Genomic DNA, 19,296 nt, shown 5'->3' on the forward strand with positions numbered 1-19,296 from the left:
CAATTTTATATCCGTCCAGCTCTCCGACAAATGTTAGCAGATCATAACAATCGTCAGTTATGCAACAGCCTGCTTCCCGTCATCGATCATTTGGGATGCAGTCACGCTCTGTTGCTGCACTAGCGACGGCAGATAGTGAAGGACTTCATTTCCCATCTGGCTTTGCGGTTGACAGCAAGGCTTCTTTTTCCCCAGCGCTACTTTGAACGGCGAGGAGTTGCACTTGAGGACGCGGGCTTGAGGTTCGTTTATGAGGAAAAACAGGGGGCTGTCATGGCCGATGTTGCGGCTTGTCCTTCTTTCCGTCTCGGGGGCTCACGCTACGACCAGGTAAGGTGTCTTTATCTTTCTTATCTAATTCTGACATTTGGTTTGAACGTGAGGGAGGGGTAGAGTCCTCGGGTAAGGAAACAAGCAGCTTCATTCTCTGCTCCCCCTTTTCTCGGGATGCTTCTCACTACTCCCACTTTGCCTGCTTACACTTTTGGGTGCAACTTTATATTTTCCAGCAAAAGCACGCAATTGAACGAGTGCTGGGAACAACAGTTTACCCCCCCCCCCCCCCCCCCCGCTCCCTTGTTTGCACATTGACATTTTTTTTTGTGCTCATGCATTTTGACAAACTAACAAACAAACAAGGCGCTGTACGGGTGTTGTGCTGTTTGAGACAATACTTGGTCATGAATTTAATATGGCACTTGGTGTGAAAACTTCTGCTTGGAAAAAGGTACATCATTTTCCATCCCCAGCTCACATCCTAGATTGATGACCTGCTTCTCACCACTGAATGAAGCCCATTACTCAATTTTCCATGCTCGCAAATGAGTGATTAAACATTTGCATCGGACAGCCTCACGAAAGTGACCTTCACGTTTAAAAGCTTACTTTTCCGCTGATTCAGCAGCAGCCTGTGGGAATTATTTACCTCCTGCTGCACTGAGCGAAGTCCAAAACAGGCACTTCCCTTGTCTGGTCTCATTCAATCGCCACAGCGCAGTGCAAGTGCAAGTTGATTTCATTTGTCTGTTGTGTGCAGAACATGCATGGAATACTAATGGATCGGTCAATTAAGTGATTTGTGTTGAACTGGTTCATCTTGTCTTGAAGTTATTGAGGCAAAATAAGCTAAAAACGAAATGCTTAAAAAGAACGAAACTACATATCAAGTTTCTAACACGGACTAAAACATAAAAACTAAAATAAATTGATTTATTTTGTTAGCCATAGCTACAAAAGAAGGAAGGTTTGTTGTTTGAAAATTTGTGTTTGCTTTATAACACAATACTTACTGACTTTTTTGTTACACTTGAAAAATATTGCATGTATTAAAAAACTAAAACATAATACAAATGTGACTAAAATAAAGCATTTTATGTAAAGAACTAATGAAAAATGAACACATTCACTCTAAGAAGTGCAAAGTAATTAAAACTAAAAAGTCTAAATGAATTAAAAACCAACTATAACGAAAATTCTAATTGCTAGTACAGAAAACTGAAATTAATGCCACTGTTTTTGAATAAAGGGTTGGAACAGTTTTAAATCAGATTCATCGATTATTGATCAACAGTATCATTGACAGATCATTCCAATAATTGTTAGTTGCATCCCTAAAGCAAACATCTCAACTGTGAGGCAGACTTGCTCACCACTTGGTGCAAGAAATTCCATCACATTTCTTACAAACGTGCCATATCATGCATTATACTGCCCCTCACATATGAGACATACAATAGCCATTGAAATCCGGTTGCACAAACTTTTTAATGTTTTACATTATATACATTTGTTATTGTTGTATGTTTTTTGTAAACTACAGTAGTTTATAGTCTACAGTTTTTCTTATTTAAAACGTGTTGAATTGCATTAGAATGGCATTTAGTTGAGAGAGTCTATACCTTTGCCAAGGCTTTCCAATCCATATCTGGGTCATTAGTCGTCACTTTCACTGAGATCAAATGAAAAGTACATGAGAGATATTGCTTCATACTTTGCAAAATAAATGGTTTGTTGCTTCATCACTCCACAAAGTCTGTGTACGCACGTATCAGGCATGTTTTTTTTTTTTAACTTTCTCACACGTCACTGCCAAAAATGAGGCCAGTCCTTGAATCAGCGCTAAATCTCGGTGTACTTTATGTGCGCAGTGTGTTGCAAGCCTTGTTGTGTTCTCCCCAGAGAGCGAGAACTCATGCATAATTAAAGCCGTCTCCTCGCATGGAGCCCGTTCCGTCTCCTCCAGCAGCAACACGGAAGGGTGACACAGTGAATGCATCACGGTGTTTTTTTTAATTTACACTTGAAGCAGCCATGAAGGTCATTGACAGTCATTTTCAGGAATGATCATTAAAATGCTCTAAAAGGAGGTTTGTTCCGCCCTATTTGCAATGATGGATATCTTCCATGGTGTCCGATTGAAGCTGCCTAGTTTTTGTCCATCTGGTTTGCCAAACGGGCTCTTGGCATTCTTATTGGGTCTGTTCAGACTGTTGGCATTCACTCACACTTGGACTTGGCAAGAGCTGACGGGGGACAGTGAAGGCAACACACTGAAAGGGTGGGGTGTGTGTGTGGGGGGGGGGGTTTGGACCCACAGCACCAAGCTATCTTTTGAAAGGGGCACGCAAACTGTGCGCTAAAGAGGTGAACCGTATTTTTAATACAAATGTTTGGTTGAAGTCTAAATTGTAAGACTGAATTTGAAGTGTGTCTGTTCCAGGGTTCCTTTCTTGGCCGCCTGAGACATTTTGTGGACATCATCGATCCAAGCACACTCTTTGTATCAGAGGTAAAGCTACTTTTATGGCTTTACAATACCCCTGTAAATGATAAATTAAATCATTATTTTGATCATAAGCTCACACAACCAGCAATGCGTATGTCTCTATTTGACTTTTGAAAATATAGTGGAATAAAATAAAATCCACCCATATTACTTAATAACATTCTCGAACATATCACAGCCCGACGTTGTTGGAGAGACGCCATACACCCTGTACTGATCGCAAGCTATCTATTGACAAAGAACCAGTCACACACATATTCACAACTGTGGACAATTTAGAGTTTTCAAAGAATCCAGCATGCATGTTTTTGGAAGGCAGAAAGAAGCCAGAACACCCAAACAAAGCCAATATTTGAACACCGAAACTGTTGGCGGTGAAGCAGACGTGGTGTTCAAATAAAAGATATTGGAACAATTCACACCACAAAGTAATAAAGTATAAATGTCTATCACTTGATAATAATAAAAAAAAAATACACAGTAAATAACAAGAACATCTGAGTTTTGTAATAAGTGGCTTAGAGGTACAGTATAAAAAAACAACAAGGTTCAGTGTAACAGTATTTTGTCACGCTGACTCTTGAGTATCTACTTTGTCTTACATCGGACACAATGAGGCTAAAATTGTTGATGGATGGTGCTCCAAAATGCAAACATTCCTGCCATTTCATTTCAGAAACAACTTAAAGAGAGCATCAAACTCCTGGATGACTTCAAGCACGGAACACTTCCACCAGGAATCTCCAACCATCAGGCGAGTCTTCATTCATGTGAAATTGAGCAAAGATTGGATTTGAATTTAATACAAATAGAGACAATTATTCCTGATTCATTTAAGATGCCCATGTGTTTCTATTCACCTGCCTTGTGAAGTTATGGGAAGCCCAGAAGGTCAAACAGGTCAGTTCTAAATGGTAAATTCACTCGAGCATTATTGGGCCAGTCACATGATGATGATGTCATACTGTCATGATGTCATCTCAGGCCATCATTCATCCTGACACGGGTGACAAGATCTTCATGCCGTTCCGAATGTCAGGTACAAGAAGATGAAGATCTTTCCACAAGTCACGTCGTCCATGTTGTTTTCCTTCTGTTTGCTGAGTCTTGTGACTTTTTTTTTTTTTGGCCTGCACAGGTTACGTACCGTTTGGAACGCCCATTGTAAGTCCTGTGTTGTTGTTTGGTTAATCATGTGCTTCGGCTAACTACTAATGTCATTCTCATGCTCATTTTTTGGCATTGAGGAAGATGAACTTTGGACTTAGTTTGTGCCGAAACAAGCTCTTCTTCTTTGTCTTATTTTTGCTGTAGGTCATTGGCCTTCTTCTGCCCAATCAGACTGTGGTGTCCACCATTATATGGCAGGTAAACAAACGTACATATCATTAACATCATCAGCAGTCATCTTTCTTATTTCTATGCTGTTCTATTATAAATGTCACCTTTTTGTCCATTGCTTTGTTTCGTCATTGTTGTTTTGTACTCAGGATAATCTGTTTAGAGACGTCCAATAATAACGCCGTTGCTAACTTAGATCGGAAGGGGCAGTGAAATGCATAATCTCTGTCTGTCTGTCTTTCGCTCTCTGTCTCTCTCTCTCTCCTAACTAACATTTAATTATGCTTCCCACCAGTGGCTGAATCAGAGTCACAATGCTTGCGTCAACTACGCCAACCGCAATGCCACAAAGGTAAACAGGCACCACTCAAGAATTATGCTCATGAAAACGTTGGAAAGTAAATAAACAAAAGAAATCCATGCGCTTTATTGTAATTCTTTACAGCCAACGCCAACGTCCAGATTCCTGCAAGGTTATTTTGGAGCTGTGACCAGTGCAGTGTCGATTGCAGTGAGTCTCTTAATAATAACATCAAAAACATCATTCACACTATTGCAGTTCCTCTGCATATTCACAGTTTGCATTCATGCATTCAACTTTTGTTGTTGTTTATTTTCTGCGGAGCCTTTTCAGGAAAATGCTCAGTCAAACTTTGGTAGCCTTTCTTCAATTGTAGTGACCTTACTTACATTTACAGTAAAGTACTGTAAGCCCCCCCCCCCCCCCCCCCCGCGTTTATTTACTAAGGATAGGAATGATCACACGGGAATGGGTTAATTTCCCCAAAAACATCACCAAACAGCCAAATTTGTCAATGTTGAACTGTGAATACGCGATGGTTCAATGTAATTTCGTTCATGTTAGATTCATGTACGATGTGATGTGTACAGAAAATATTTTGAATGTTTTGTAGGTGGGACTTAATGTGCTTATTCAGAAGGCCAATAAGTTGAGTCCTGCCACCAGAATGATAATACAGAGATTTGTCCCGTTTCCAGCAGTTGGTACGTTCCTAGCAGAGCCACCTTTAGCATCAGTCAAGGTCTGTGTCTTTTTCACTGTGCCGTCTATTGGCTGTCCAACCCTAAACTGAACACTTTATTAGTTTGCACTTTAGATTGTGTATTTTAATCTCGGGTTCAATCTCGATATCCAGCAAGTGCAAACATTTGCAACGTGGCCCTGATGAGACACAACGAGCTGTCAGAAGGCATCGACGTGCTCGACCCCAACGGGAAGGTGGTGGGCTCCTCCAAAATCGCAGCCACCCACGTGAGTGCCAATTTTGAAGGTGGCTGATGACATGAATTATTTCCCGCTCATGTCACTCGGCCGCCATCTGCTCTCCCGACGGAAGGAATTAAATGTGCATTTGAAATGAAGCGTGCGCACAATGCTGTCGTCCCGCAGGCCATCGCAGAGACGGCGTTCACACGTGTGGTCCTCCCCATGCCCATCTTTGTGCTGCCCCCCATCATCATGTCCTACCTCGAGAGGTCGGTACACACACAGAGAACACAGTTGAGACCTTTATCAGCCGAGGAACCATATTGGGTTAGCTGAGTTTCAAATGGAGCCTGCGTGCCTTACTTTGAAGCAAGGAAAAAATGTCCAGCCAATCAGTTGAGAAGGAAAACTGAATAATGTATTCTGAAACAAAACAAACAATTAACATCATGATAAAAAGTCTTTGCAGTTATTAACATACAGTTAAAAGTTAAGGGGAAATGGTATTAGATTAAATATCAATTAAAACGTAATTTAAAAAAAGTGATACTATCACTTTATTATTACTTTTTTCAATACTTTTTCAAAGTTTTAGTCATATGCTAAAATAAAATCATGCCTTTTAGACAATTATTGATTAAACTAAAAACATTTTTATCATGTACAAAACGTTTTTGTCAAAGAAAGAGAAAATATATAAAAATGCATTTTTATTTCTACTCAATGATTTTGCTTAACCACGCGAAGAAACAAGCATATGGCCATGAAAACGTCCATTCCAACATGCCAGAATCTAACAAGGCATGTTTGAACAACATGCTCAGTGGGAGCAGCAGCCTGAGGCCAACGAAGAAATGTTCAAACCCGAAAATCTGGAACAGCAGCATCCACGTATGACACCTATGCACACAACTTGCATCAGACATAGTTTTAAAATACACGATAGCAAGTTGCCTCATTGTAAGTATACTGAATGTTTCTTTAGGTCGAGGTTAACCTCCATACTGAGACAAAACTCCAGTGTATTCATTACGTACTGAAAGCAGTGTAGCTCGAAATATGCTATGAAATGAATAGAAAATAATTGACTGTTGGGAATAAATTATAACAATTTTGCGGTAAACGTATTACAATAGGGTTGAAAATCTGCAACAGCTACTGTCAATAACATCGATGGACTGAGATAGTTATACAGTTACGGCACTAAATACAGTATTATAGACAATGTCAGAGATTTTGATATCATTCTTACTTGAATTCATTCTATGTATGTGGTTCTTCATCAAGCCCTGCAGTGAGCTGTGCTAATGAATAATAGACCACGTTGAGTAATTGCACCTTGAGGTGGTTTCGCACAAGAAGATGAAGCTCACGATTCTGCAGTTGTCTCCCCCCCACCCCCCGCAGTTCCCAAAATAACTGCAGGCTTCTAAGAGATCGATGTGCACATGCAGCCTCACTCACGTTTCTTTTTATTTATTTATTATTTTTTTTTTTATATATAATAAATGTCTGGTTGTGCATTACAGGCTGCCCTTCCTGCAGAAGAACCGCAGACTGATGCTGCCCATCCACAGCATTGTGTGTCTGCTTACTTTTGGCTTGTCGCTGCCCGTGGCCATCAGCCTCTTCCCGCAGATGTCACAGGTACATTACGAGCAGATTTTATGATTCAAGGTCGCGGGGCTTCAACTTCCAAATCAAACGTACCACGCCTGTCAAGCGCCCTTGCAGTCCACACACCTCTTATTTTTCTAATTACAATCTCACCTTCAAGTCTCGCTCAGATTTTTTTTAACCTCCTCACAGATTGAGGTGTCTCGCCTGGAGCCCGAGATCGCCATGGCAACAGATTGCCAAGTGGTGACCTACAACAAGGGTTTATGATGGATGACGTGACTGCCCGAGAGAAAACAAGGATGTGATGAGAAGAACATTAACACAGAAACTTATTGCAAGCTGTGTGTAAAGAAATATGATCAAATGAAATGCATTTTATTGAAATCATGTGATATGTTGTAAATAGGCCACATTAATAGACACATTAATAGTTTAAACATGCAATAACAGTATTTGCCACAAGAGAGCAGCAAAAACTTGCATTGCTAAAGATATTTTAAATTGTGTTTCCTAATAAAAATATAACGATAATAGTAATGTATTTCTATATATTTTTTTAAATTTAGTAATGATATTTGAAAATGATTTCCTATAAATACAATTTATAAAGTAATTATAAATTATTTGTACAGTTTTACGTACATTACGTATATCATTTTACAGAATCGCCATATAGAAGTTGTCATCGTTTATGAACTGTTTAACAAACAACTCCCGGGCTTTGATGCTTTGACTTGAGTAATAATATTCCAATATTTTCGTAATTAAAAACCTGATACGATTCACAATTGTTGCTGAATTTAAATGTTTAACTAAATGGCACCTAACCCTAATTAATCATATTACCATTAATGTATTTTGTCAATTGACATTCAAGATGGTGCATATATTCATGTATTTGGATTTTTTTTTAATATATACCCTTACAAGACCACACATGGGTCTAATAACTTATTTAATACTCCTCAATAATTGTTAATTTATTGAAATTATTTGTTGCTTGGTTGTCTATCACTGGGTGTGTTATTTTATTTTTGTTTTTATTTTTACACTTTTTAGTCATATTGCAGGGTAATATTGCTCTGTAACTTAAGAAGCACTGCACTCAATATTAGTACAATAAAAGTCTGTGCTGCTACTGTGCTATTTAATTTAATTTAATGAATTATTACTATTGTTCTATGTGGATGTAAAAATGTCTGTCTGATTTAAAATTGCCTGAAATAACTGACACACGCCAAGTATTTTGACACCAACAATGTGAAACAGTCATTTCTTCATTATTTTGCAGTTATTTGTACGGTATGCACTCCTAATAATTAATTTTGCATACAATTTTTCGACCAATCTTATATCACTAAATGACATGAAATTATTGTTATTAAATATATTTGTAAAATTTACACTAAAATTTCACTGGCAGCAAAGTGCATGGTCTAAATAAATATACTTAATATATTTCTGTGATTGTCATTATTTTAGTATTTCTTTTACCATTAACCAAACCCAAACCAATCTTCATCGTGTATTACAGTGGTTTTAATAGTGTGGTAAAACTACCACTTCCTTTTAAATAGAGCATTCATTAACTGCTTTTGTTTTTATTTTCCTATATTTAAACACAGTTTTGATGTTCAATGTTAAAGTTGCTTTTAAAAATATTACATATATTTGTTTGGAATAAAATGTTTCTGATTTTGATGTTGGCTATGATGGTGGTAGCGCAGGTGACGCTGGCTAAATTTCTCTCTGGCATGTCTCCAGTCCAACTTGTTTTCATGTAATTTAATAAATTAGGTATTATTCTATTCATATTCAATAAATCCAGCCACCAATTCTCAACACCGCTTATCCTTATCTTACTTACACACATTGGGAATTAATCCCATGCTGCCTGCCTGCAAATAAATCAGGTTAGTGTATTCACCATCAGGCACTTTATTCCGTTTTAAAATTCATTGTATTTAGTTCTCACACATCATTCCACTTCAAATTTTGGCATTTCATCATTCACACGCAATTTCTGCAGAAATTGCACACGTTCTCGTTATTTTGTTAATACGCTACAGTTCACATAGTGGTCTTTAGGGGGCGTCTCACATACTCGCAGCAGAGTAGCATGCGCATGTGCAAGAGAGTATCCACGAGGTGAAAGTTCGTTGCCAAGATGGCGGCCCCCTTGGATGACATGTTTTCCTTCTGCATGGATCCCAGCAAGGTGGCCGGCGCCGTGGAAGTGCGATTTATTGACAACGTCAAGGTTGGTCTGTTGACATTTTTGGTAATTTTCATGCTGGAATGAGAAAAGAAGGGAAAAAAGAAAATTGGCTTTACTTACCGCTTTTCAACCATAGCCGCATGCTACACATACATGTTTCGAACTGTACGACATCCATGCAGTTTGTTTATACGTGCCTAAAAATTGCAGGTAAACGCTATTCATATTATTGTGCGGTTTTCCACGTTTCAGCTATAACATAAGCAATTTTGATTGACATCTAGCAGACAATCAGTGCAAACTTATCAGAAACTCTCATTAGATTATATTTATAATGTGACATTTTGAAACTTAATAAGAGTCAATCTTATAGTCGCCATATTAATATTAGAAATAATCCACTACCATACATGTGTTGGGGTATGTGAGATCATTAAAGACTAATTTGTCCATAGGTGTGAATGTGAGTGTGACTGTTTGTCTATATGGGCCCTGTGACTAGTGATAGAAAATTAATGGATTTGTTAAATTCTGGCTTCATTGAGTTTAACTGTTGCTTCTAACATATGCTTAAAGGGGAAAGGTCTGTTTGCAAAGAGGGGCATCAAGAAGGGTGAGGTCATTTTCATTGAGCGCCCGCTTGTCTGTGCCCAGTTCCTGTGGAATGCTTTGTATAAATATAAAGGTGAGACTCAGTTTGAGCGGGTTTAAATAACTTGATGTCTCATGATTGACGTTTGAATTGTGTTTTTAACAGCATGCGATTACTGTTTACGAGCCCTGGAGACGGCGGAAGAGAACGCTCGGAGACTGGCAGGCAATCCAGACCTCAGGCTTCCTTATCCGGAACTCTGTCCCGTCCGACCACAACTCCACCAAGCCTGCCCTCAGTGTCAGGTCGGTTTGCACAGGATGTCACTGTCGAGGAACTTCAAGTTTGGAATTTCACCAACATTTTCTTCACTGAATGTCCGAAAAGTAGTCACCATGCTTAATTTAATTCCAGCCATCGTTTAAGGATTAACTTACTGTTGTTTTATTACGGTCGTTTGCTACTTCTGTTTTTTTTTCCATTGCTGTTGCCTCAAATCACTTGTTGTGGTTACTTGTGAGAAAGTCTGCTCAAATAGCACAAAATTACTCCACTGCAAAAAGGTCTCAAAGCTCGTATGTTCCAATGCGTTTAATGAATATACAATAAGATATGACCCACCTCCACCCACAGGTGACTTACTGCAGCGCTGATTGTCGCCAAGCTGCGGCGGATCAGTACCACCGAGCGCTATGTCTCGGCCCGTCTCATGAAGATCCAGAACACCCCGTCAACAAGCTGAAAGACGCCTGGAGGTGATTGGGATGATTCCAGTTTAGTCTAAAGATTTCCTTGTGGATTTTATAGTAAATGTTCCTGTGTTATCCACAGGACCATGCACTATCCTCCAGAGACCTCCAGCATCACGCTTCTGGCCAGAATGGTCGCAACTGTTAAAAAAGTGAGATTTAATTTTTTTTTTTTTTTTTTTTTTTAATGTTGTATCTGCATGCTTCCACAATGAAATCCCAGGCCTCTTTTACAGGGAGGTCTGGCAACATTAAAGGTGTGAAAGAAGGGACAGCGTGTGTCTGCCTTTTGTAGACAATCTACTGAAGGCATCCCACAGTCAGATAATTGCATGACATCACCACAAGAGTCATGTATGGTCTACAAAATACACATGCTTACTTTCTACACATCAGATGAACAATGATCTCATGTTCTCAACACTTTTTGCAGCTTCCTGCTGTATGCTTTCACACCGGCTGGATATTGCACACACCAGCACAAAATGAGTTAGTTCCTGTGAAAGAGACACTGAGGACCTGTATCTAGGATCTGCCATTAATTATTCACAGATAATTAAGACAAAAAATTATGTGACATGTACAGTTAAGTGCATTACATTTAAACTTTGATACGTAATACAGTCAATGTACTATTTTTTATTTACATGACAAATACATTTTAACTTGGATTGCATCATTAACCACTTAACATCAGAAATGGTGATGAATAATAACACACGTTATGCGACGTGATTTCTCAGTTAATGCATTGGTATTACTTTTATTAGTATTAGCAGTAGTAGTCATATTAATATTAGTATTATATGATCAAATTATTCTCCCTCCTTCCATCCGCTTATCCATCCATCCGTCTGTCTGCCCGTCCGTCTATCCATTAATCTACCCACCATTCATCGAGACCCTTATTTTGTGAATCACTGCTACCAAAATGTGTTGTTAATTTTCATTCCAGGCCAAAGACAAAGCACACTGGCAGAAGCTGTTCTCGTACTTCTGCAGCCGCACAGCCAATGAGGAAGACGAGCTGGCTCACAAGCTCCTGGGGGAGAAATTCAGGGTAAATATTCCTCAGCTGGGAAAAATAAATTTTAGAAATGTCCTATATCTCGCAGCTAACCAGTAGCCTACCAGTGTAATGTAATGATGCTGTTTGTTTTTAGGGTCAGCTGGCGGTGTTACAGAGTCTTTTCAAAGAGGCGCTATACGATGATGAGCTAAGTCGGGTAAATGCAAATATTTACACTTAAACCTCATCACAAATGATCATAAATCACATTGGCACTCAAAGTCCAGTTTGCAAATTTGATGAGAGACAGTTTTATATTGTTTACATAAAATGTTCTGCTTGTAATGTAATCAGAGTTCTGAGTTCCGCCCCTTTTTGGAATGGAATGGTCCCCCCAAGGAAAATCACCACAGACTTCCAGCTTGATCAATAATAGATGAAAAATAATAAACATTTGACATGACTAGACTCCTAGACTGTGGTTAGAGCTTTTATTGTAGCTTTTGTATTAGGTGTGTACCTAATGATATGACCAGTGAGTGTACCGTTATTCATAAAGCTCCACAGATGCATGATTGAATTGCATTCTTGTTTGTGTTTCAGTGGTTTGTTCCCGAAGGTTTCCGTTCGCTTTTTGCTTTGATCGGAACTAATGGACAAGGCATCGGCACAAGGTCAGCTCTTCTTTATTCATCTTGTATTACACATATCGCCTTGTCCCTGACATGATGTTCTTGTGCTCTTTGTGCCGTCAGCTCTCTGAGTCAGTGGGTTCATGCCTGCGATGCAGTTGAGCTTCCCACCCAGAAGAGAGCGCAGTTGGACTCCTTTATTGACCAGCTGTACAAAGATATTGAGCGAGGTGACAGTTCAGCTCTTTGGCTGGATTTAACTGCAGACACAATTCTGAGGGAAATGCGTCACAGCGGCGTAAATAGAATACCACACATCGAATGAATCAGATGTCTTCAAACGGCTATCTGTCTCGTATACGTTATTGGACATCTGCCATTGGGAGTGCAGTGTCAAAGCACAGATCAAAGATACTCGTCAATACAAGCTTGAAATTACCGGAATACATCAATTTCAGTATGCACAGCTCGCGTTGAACCAAACAACACAAATAAATTCATGAAAAAAACACTGGTCATAAAAAGAAACCGTGGACAATTCAAGATGCTCCCTTTTGGTCGTGAGCCAAGTTTCAAAGCTTGTTTGGTATCAAGAGAAACAAAATGAATATAAAGGGCGAGAAAAACCCCCAACTCATGTTATTGTCATTTTCATTGTTTTTTAAGTGAGGGTACGATTAAAATTGTGAATTTTGATTTTATTAACAGAAGAGAGATGTTATTTTAAAAACCCAATATACATTGAATGGTGACTTGGCAACTTGGAACCACAGTGTAAATCCCTCCATTAGTCTTCTTGGAATTGATGCCTCTTGTTTCTCTTCCTTTCTCTGTAGAAACCGGAGACTTTCTGAACAATGAAGGCTCGGGACTCTTTTTGCTGCAAAGCTCATGTAAGCTAGCATGACTTTTATGTTTCTCAAAGCAAGCACAAGAGCAAATAATGTTGTTAGTTGTTGTTTTTTTTTCCCCTCTTCAGGCAATCACAGCTGCATGCCCAATGCCGAGGCTTCCTTCCCCGACAACAACTTCCTGCTTCACCTCAGTGCCCTTGGTGACATCGACCCAGGCCAGGTCAGCTGACGCATGAGGCGGGGGTCAAGGGTCAGGGGTCATACACGCAGCGCTAGAGGGGAGATACTTTGTCAAACGCTGGTCCAAGCCATGTAGCAAAGTCCTCCCACCACACACTTGCAATTTGTTTTGACTTAAAATCAGATTTTCTTCACCATATTATGAGTTAAAAATAATAGTTTTTTACTATTTAATATATTTTTAATATTCCAGTCAAAGTATGAATTTAAGTTTTCTTTTTCTTCATTCTTGAAACGTTGTGACTCTTTTTGGAGAAATATACAATACTAGTTTTGAACATTTTTCACAGAAGTCTTAATTCTAACAATTGGTTTTCTTTTTGAAACCTTGAAATATTATTAACCATATTACAACTGTTTTTCTTGAAAATATGATTTTATTGTCGTAGTATTGCATCTTTTTACCAAAAACTACTGGCCTTCATTTTGTGTTTCTACTTTCTTCTAATAATACATTTTTACGAAAAAGACAAAAAAAATCTTATGCTTTATTATGAATCCACTATATTCTACAACTTTTTCAACTTTTGTTTTCTTGAAACTGCAATTATTATTCTTAAAATTCCAAGCTATTTTTTTTAATTAAAAAACTACAACTATACTAGTTCGTATACAATTTTTGTAGTATTTTTGTACTTTTTTCCGATTTTTTTTCTAAAAAGTTATTAATGCATTTCCAATCAATTAGCTGCACATGAAAATTGTTGCTTTGGAATCTTTGTTTTTCAATTACTTGTTTGTTCTCTCCAGGAGATTTGCATCAGTTACTTGGACTGCTGCCAACGGGACAGAAGCCGTCACAGCAGACACAAAATTCTGAGGTGGGCTGCTCCAAATCGCTTCCTCCTTCTCCCCTTGAATCTCATGAACGCGCCAATAAGTTACGTGGATCGATGAGAAGCCGTCCGGCCGGCCAATAATGGGCTGTCTCATGGCAGACATGCTGGGGCTTCGGCAGTTTAGCTTTTAGTTTATTGATCTATCCGAAACCGTCTTTGAATTTCATCACCATGCTCGGGTGGAACTTTTGGAGGGACTGCCCCTTTTTTATTTTGCTTCTGTGTTAATTGATTCTCTTCTTAATTTCGCAAGGTACAGGTATACAACACAGTGGATCCATTCACAATTCTTTACTTATTTCACAATTTAATATTATAGCCTTTCCTTGGGGTTCTACATATACTAAAGGAATCTCAATATGGAAAGTTTTACATTTATTTATAAAAAAATCAATATCAGATTGCTACAGACATTTGTTGGTGGGCTGGGGTTAGTCACACTGAATTCCTGTCCTGGATTGGTGGATTGCTGCTGATGTAGTGGTCCTTTTGGAAAAGTGCTTTTTGCTCTACAGACTAGAAAAGTGTGGCCACTGGATTCTTGATTACCTCCCTGACTAAGGCTTTTCCCTCTTGATCGCTTCTTTGGAACGCTAGTGAGCTTTAGGATGACCTATGATGAATTCTGTTTTGGAGGGGAATAGCTCATTCCTTTGACCTCTTCCGTCAACATATCTGTTTGCAAACATTTTTGGCATGGATCCTTGGAAGGTTCGATTGTCTGTTATCTCTTGCTGCGAAAAAAAAAATGGCTATGCGTCAGTATTTTTTTTTTTTATGGGGGGTTGCTTTAAATTAGCCTAAGCTGAAAACTACAATCCAACTTGTGTGATTGGGAAACCTTTTTGTATTACTTTTGGAAATGAAGCAAATGCAGTAATTGGTAAACATGAGTTTTTTTTTTTTTTTTATCACGCTGCATCGTAGAACCTTCACATCCTTCACAAACCACATTTGAGCCGCTTGTCATCAATGCTACAAAATAATTGAAGGTCGTAGTGTATCGTTTGGTAAGTCTGGCTTTGCAATCAATTCTGGGATTTGTAGTTTGTGTCATCAGTGATTTACATCTTGTCTTTATACAATATACATGTTGGGACAGGAAAAACACGGTATGTGGCGGTCACAGTTATGTTTGAATGTGTCACTTTAAACACGGTTTGATGCTCGCAGGTATTGTTTTTTTTTAATCACGTACAGGTGCAACTTTTGGTGGTGCTATAGCTGACACCAAATGTTATAATGTAAGTGTAATTAACACACGCGTCTCATGATGTGCTCAAAGTCACACATTTGTTCGTGCCAAATGTAAATGAAGTGTTGCCGAGAAGAGAAAACATCCAGTTGTTCAAGTTTTTTTTACTTTGATGGCCCAGTTCCACTCTATCAAATGGTCATCTGTCCTGGTATGTAATTGAATATATGGTACAGCTGACATGTTTTATCTATAGTATTTAATTATTTGCAAGAAGACACTTAAATAATCTGTTAAATATTAGCGATGATTTTCAGTAGTGGGCGGCTCGGTGGCGCACTGGGTAGCACGTCCGCCTCACAGTTAGGAGGGTGCGGGTTCGATTCCACCTCCGGCCCTCCCTGTATGGAGTTTGCATGTTCTCCCCGGGCCCGCGTGGGTTTTCTCCGGGCACTCCGGTTTCCTCCCACATTCCAAAAACATGCTTGGTAGGCTGATTGAAGACTCCAAATTGTCCCTAGGTGTGAGTGTGAGTGCGATTGGTTGTCTGTCTCTGTGTGCCCTGCGATTGGCTGGCAACCAGTTCAGGGTGTCCCCCGCCGACTGCCCGATGACGGCTGGGATAGGCTCCAGCACGCCCGCGACCCCCGTGGGGACTAAGCGGTTCAGAAAATGGATGGATGGATGGATTTTCAGTAGTATCAGTGACGATAGTCTAGAGCAGGGGTATCGAAAAATTTTCAGCTCGCGAGCTACTTTTGAAATGACCAAGTCACAAAGAGCTACCCACTAAAAGGATATATATATATATATATATATATATATATATATATAAATTAATTATATATATATATATGTTATCATGAAAAAAAGTCCTCCTCCCATTCCCTATGAAAGTGATACTTTTTTTTATATATTTTTTTATCTTTTTACTACGTCCAGCTGCCCGACGCATTTTTATACCCTTTCTTAAGTTTAAGAGAAAATATAGGGTTCTGATAATTGGAGGGAACTCGTGAGCTAGCGTATTAGTGTTGTGTTGTTAGCACCGTTGTTTGCGCACGCGTCAAGTGCGAAAAAACCCCAAAACCATTTTAATGTCACGCGATCGACCGGTCGATCACGATCGACGTACTGGGCACCCCTGGTCTAGAGCCACGCCAGCGATGGGCATCTGGTGGCCTGTGAGCCGCATGTAGATTCCCCCCCCCCCGCCACAAACCCAAGTACGTCATTTAAAAAAAAAGGTTATGAACATTCACTGTATGTTTTCCACAAAGACTTGGGAAATAATGGGGAAAAACATCCAGGAAAACTCCAGAGAAAAAATCCAAAATATGAACAAACATTGGAAATCGGCAGACATCGCAAGTATCGAACGGAGAATATGCAGGTGATAACTAGTTTAAAGTTGTTATATCACCAGTCACCACTCAATGACTGACATATCTTAGAGTCTTGTTTACTGTCAAATAGTACAATATGAGTAGTTTGAATATTTTTTGTGGATTTGGAATAATATGCAGGACAAACATATTACCTCACTAACATTAAAATTTGGAGTTGATTTTTGTGGCCTCCCCAGTAGCACTGATCAACTTCGAGGACCCATTCAGCATTTCAGTTGCCCATACCTGGTCAACACAGTACTCTTAGTTACAGATACCAGTACACACTGATTCTATTTCACCATTCCTGTCTGACATATGCCATCTTGGTAGGAGCTATGTCACCTGTGTGGAGGTACTTTGAGATGACAACATTTTCAGTCTGAAATATATGCTCTTCCGGGAATGGCAAATTATTCAACGTGTATTTTTCAAAAGCAGTATGCATCTGCAATCATTGACTACCAGTATGTGGTTAACAAGTTGTTTTGCCCTCAGGGAGAACTACATGTTCGTCTGCTCGTGTGTCAAATGCATCTCCCAGATGGAAGAGCCAGACGTGACGTCAGAAGAGGAAGAGGACGATGAAGAAGAAGCAGAGGCCGAAGGTGAAACGGAGGGCGACGATATGGAAGATGAGATGACAGACGTGTGATTAAAAAAAAAAGATGAAAGACCACATTGTCGTCATCCTCTTGATGTGCAACCTCATCTATCCTCTAGCTCGGTGCGCACATCAATAAACAAAACTTCACAGTTGCTGTAAGAAAACCTTTCACCTTTTTTGGCTAGGTGGAATGGATCATGGTTAAGGCTCAAAAGTTTGTTTCTTGCAACTTAAAATAAAACATTGAAGCTCATAAACAAAATGGAGGCTCAATGTAGCTGAACAGTGCTGCCGTTCTTGCTTGGGAATAACAGAAAAATCCACTCATTATTTTGAGCACTGTGATGTCAGTATGTGTATTTGCTGTATGTTAAAATGATGCTATAAAGTAATATGAGGGCCCCACTTGAAAGAAAAAAAACATGGCAATAAATTTGTGACTACAATAACATATGTTTACAATAGTTTGCATTGTACAAGTTTGCAGGACTAAGATGTTAAAAATTCTTGTTAGAATACGGTTGTAATTTTCAGAAAACAGTTTTCTGAGAATTAAACAAAATGTTGTAAAAATATATAATAAGAAAATATCATATTAAACTTTAAATTGCAACTTTTTACAATTCCCCCTTGAAATATAATTTCTTTAGAAGGTTGTTTATTTTTAATGCAATGTTTTAAAATAGACATTAGACAATCATATAACGAGTTTTCTCACACTGCTACAGCTTTTTTTCTTGAAAAACAATGGACTCAATGTTGTGGTCCACAAAACTAACCATTTACTTTTTGTCAGAAATTTGACACATCAGTTGTTAGTCTTGAACTTTATTCTCTATCCTACTCTCATAATTACACTAACTTTAAAATTATTTTTTTATGAAGTAATATCGCAACCTTTGCTGTAAAATGTCATTTGAAAAATTTGCAATTTCACGTAAAAATCCTTCTTTATTCTTGTGACATCACCAACTGCTCAAGAAAATTATTTCAGTTTCCACCTAAATACAACCTTTTGGAATGTTATCAGCTTCTATTGTGTAACGTTGCAATGCCGTTGCAAAAAATACATAGTTTAATAATAATGATAAGAATAAAACTTAATTCTCTGAATAAATATAGCAGCGTATTTGCTGTATGAAATGTGGGTTGTTTGTTTTCTGCTTATCAGTGTCGTCCTAATACGCCTACGTATCGTGGCGCCTCTTTAGATGCTTAGCCATGGAAACGGGCCAGCATACGTGAGTCATTGTCACAGGCTTGTTGTGTCATTCTAGTGTACATTTAGTCTGGAGTGTCATTCAGAGAGCTGTTACTACGGCGCTCAAGTTCAATTTCACTTGTGCACAGTATATATCCTTCTACATTTCTCAACCAATTCAATACATTTCCTATACCAGTGTTTCCCAACCTTTTTTCATTCACGGCACACCTTTTCATTGGAAAAAATCTTGAGGCACACCACCAACAAAAATCTGTTAAGTGTTACACCAGCTTCTATTTTAAAAAGACGTAAAGTTATATTCCTATATATGTATGGAGAGTCGAATAATTGAATAAAAATAAATACTAAATATTCTTTAAATTGTATTTCTTTTGTAAATGAAAGTGACAGTGTTTGAAAAAAGGTTTTAGACAGTGTAAGGAATAAACTATTGAAAGTGATTGTGATGAAAATCCAAAAGAATCAATGTGGCTTTGTTTACTGTTTAAGATTAGCTCTATAAACTATTGCGACACAGTCACTTTTAAAGACGTTTCCTAAAGTGATTCGTTCTTTTTTCAGTTCATATGACTTCAACCAGTAGGTGTCGGTAATGCGCATTGAAGCTGGTGCCACCACGCCGTAAAAAAAACGAAGAAGACAATGACGTAACTTCCCGTTCATGAACGAGTCGTGAATTGTTTTTCCCGTTCCCCAACTGAACGGATCTGTGAGTGAACGAGTCAGTGAGTGAGTGATTTGCATTTCCAGTTCATCACGTGAACGGACCAGTGA

General features: G+C 38.7%; 2 protein-coding genes across 4 annotated transcripts; both read left to right on the forward strand.

Annotated features, from left to right (window-relative positions):
* The first annotated feature begins 112 nt into the window (after window positions 1-112).
* sfxn5b (sideroflexin 5b) lies at window positions 113-8,816 on the forward strand. 3 transcript variants are annotated; one of them, XM_049753672.2, is made up of 14 exons: window positions 141-330; window positions 2,720-2,788; window positions 3,462-3,539; window positions 3,659-3,685; window positions 3,770-3,824; window positions 3,924-3,949; window positions 4,100-4,153; window positions 4,422-4,478; window positions 4,572-4,637; window positions 5,041-5,131; window positions 5,284-5,399; window positions 5,538-5,623; window positions 6,884-7,001; window positions 7,164-8,816. In XM_049753672.2, the coding sequence occupies exons 1-14, from the start codon at window positions 274-276 to the stop codon at window positions 7,239-7,241; spliced, it is 978 nt and encodes a 325-aa protein (XP_049609629.1). In that variant the 5' UTR covers window positions 141-273; the 3' UTR covers window positions 7,242-8,816. The 3 variants fall into 3 exon arrangements, 2 of the variants coding, with proteins under 2 accessions (XP_049609629.1, XP_049609637.1); XM_049753680.2 differs by lacking the exon at window positions 141-330 and having other exon boundaries at window positions 3,624-3,685; XR_007488373.2 differs by lacking the exons at window positions 6,884-7,001; window positions 7,164-8,816 and having other exon boundaries at window positions 113-330; window positions 5,041-5,169.
* Window positions 8,817-9,076: 260 nt separating this feature from the next.
* On the forward strand, window positions 9,077-17,369 carry smyd5 (SMYD family member 5). Its single transcript, XM_049753647.1, has 13 exons — window positions 9,077-9,234; window positions 9,769-9,877; window positions 9,950-10,089; window positions 10,418-10,539; window positions 10,616-10,685; window positions 11,489-11,593; window positions 11,697-11,759; window positions 12,146-12,216; window positions 12,298-12,404; window positions 13,011-13,067; window positions 13,154-13,248; window positions 14,019-14,089; window positions 17,189-17,369. Exons 1-13 carry the CDS (start codon window positions 9,142-9,144, stop codon window positions 17,343-17,345), a joined length of 1,260 nt encoding a protein of 419 aa, XP_049609604.1. The 5' UTR covers window positions 9,077-9,141; the 3' UTR covers window positions 17,346-17,369.
* The last annotated feature ends 1,927 nt before the right edge of the window (window positions 17,370-19,296 follow it).

The sequence above is a fragment of the Syngnathus scovelli genome, chromosome 1 (assembly GCF_024217435.2).
Source record: "Syngnathus scovelli strain Florida chromosome 1, RoL_Ssco_1.2, whole genome shotgun sequence".
Lineage (NCBI taxonomy): Eukaryota > Metazoa > Chordata > Actinopteri > Syngnathiformes > Syngnathidae > Syngnathus > Syngnathus scovelli.

What these genes read in the sequence shown, in the direction of transcription:
- sfxn5b (XM_049753672.2), top strand. Translation starts at nt 274, where the DNA reads ATGGCCGATGTTGCGGCTTGTCCTTCTTTCCGTCTCGGGGGCTCACGC. An exon ending in GGGGCTCACGCTACGACCAG is followed by an intron (nt 331 to 2,719) that starts GTAAGGTGTCTT and finishes TGTCTGTTCCAG; the next exon opens with GGTTCCTTTCTTGGCCGCCT. An exon ending in CCAACCGCAATGCCACAAAG is followed by an intron (nt 4,479 to 4,571) that starts GTAAACAGGCAC and finishes AATTCTTTACAG; the next exon opens with CCAACGCCAACGTCCAGATT.
- smyd5 (XM_049753647.1), top strand. Translation starts at nt 9,142, where the DNA reads ATGGCGGCCCCCTTGGATGACATGTTTTCCTTCTGCATGGATCCCAGC. An exon ending in TCCTGGGGGAGAAATTCAGG is followed by an intron (nt 11,594 to 11,696) that starts GTAAATATTCCT and finishes GTTTGTTTTTAG; the next exon opens with GGTCAGCTGGCGGTGTTACA. An exon ending in GGACAAGGCATCGGCACAAG is followed by an intron (nt 12,217 to 12,297) that starts GTCAGCTCTTCT and finishes TTGTGCCGTCAG; the next exon opens with CTCTCTGAGTCAGTGGGTTC.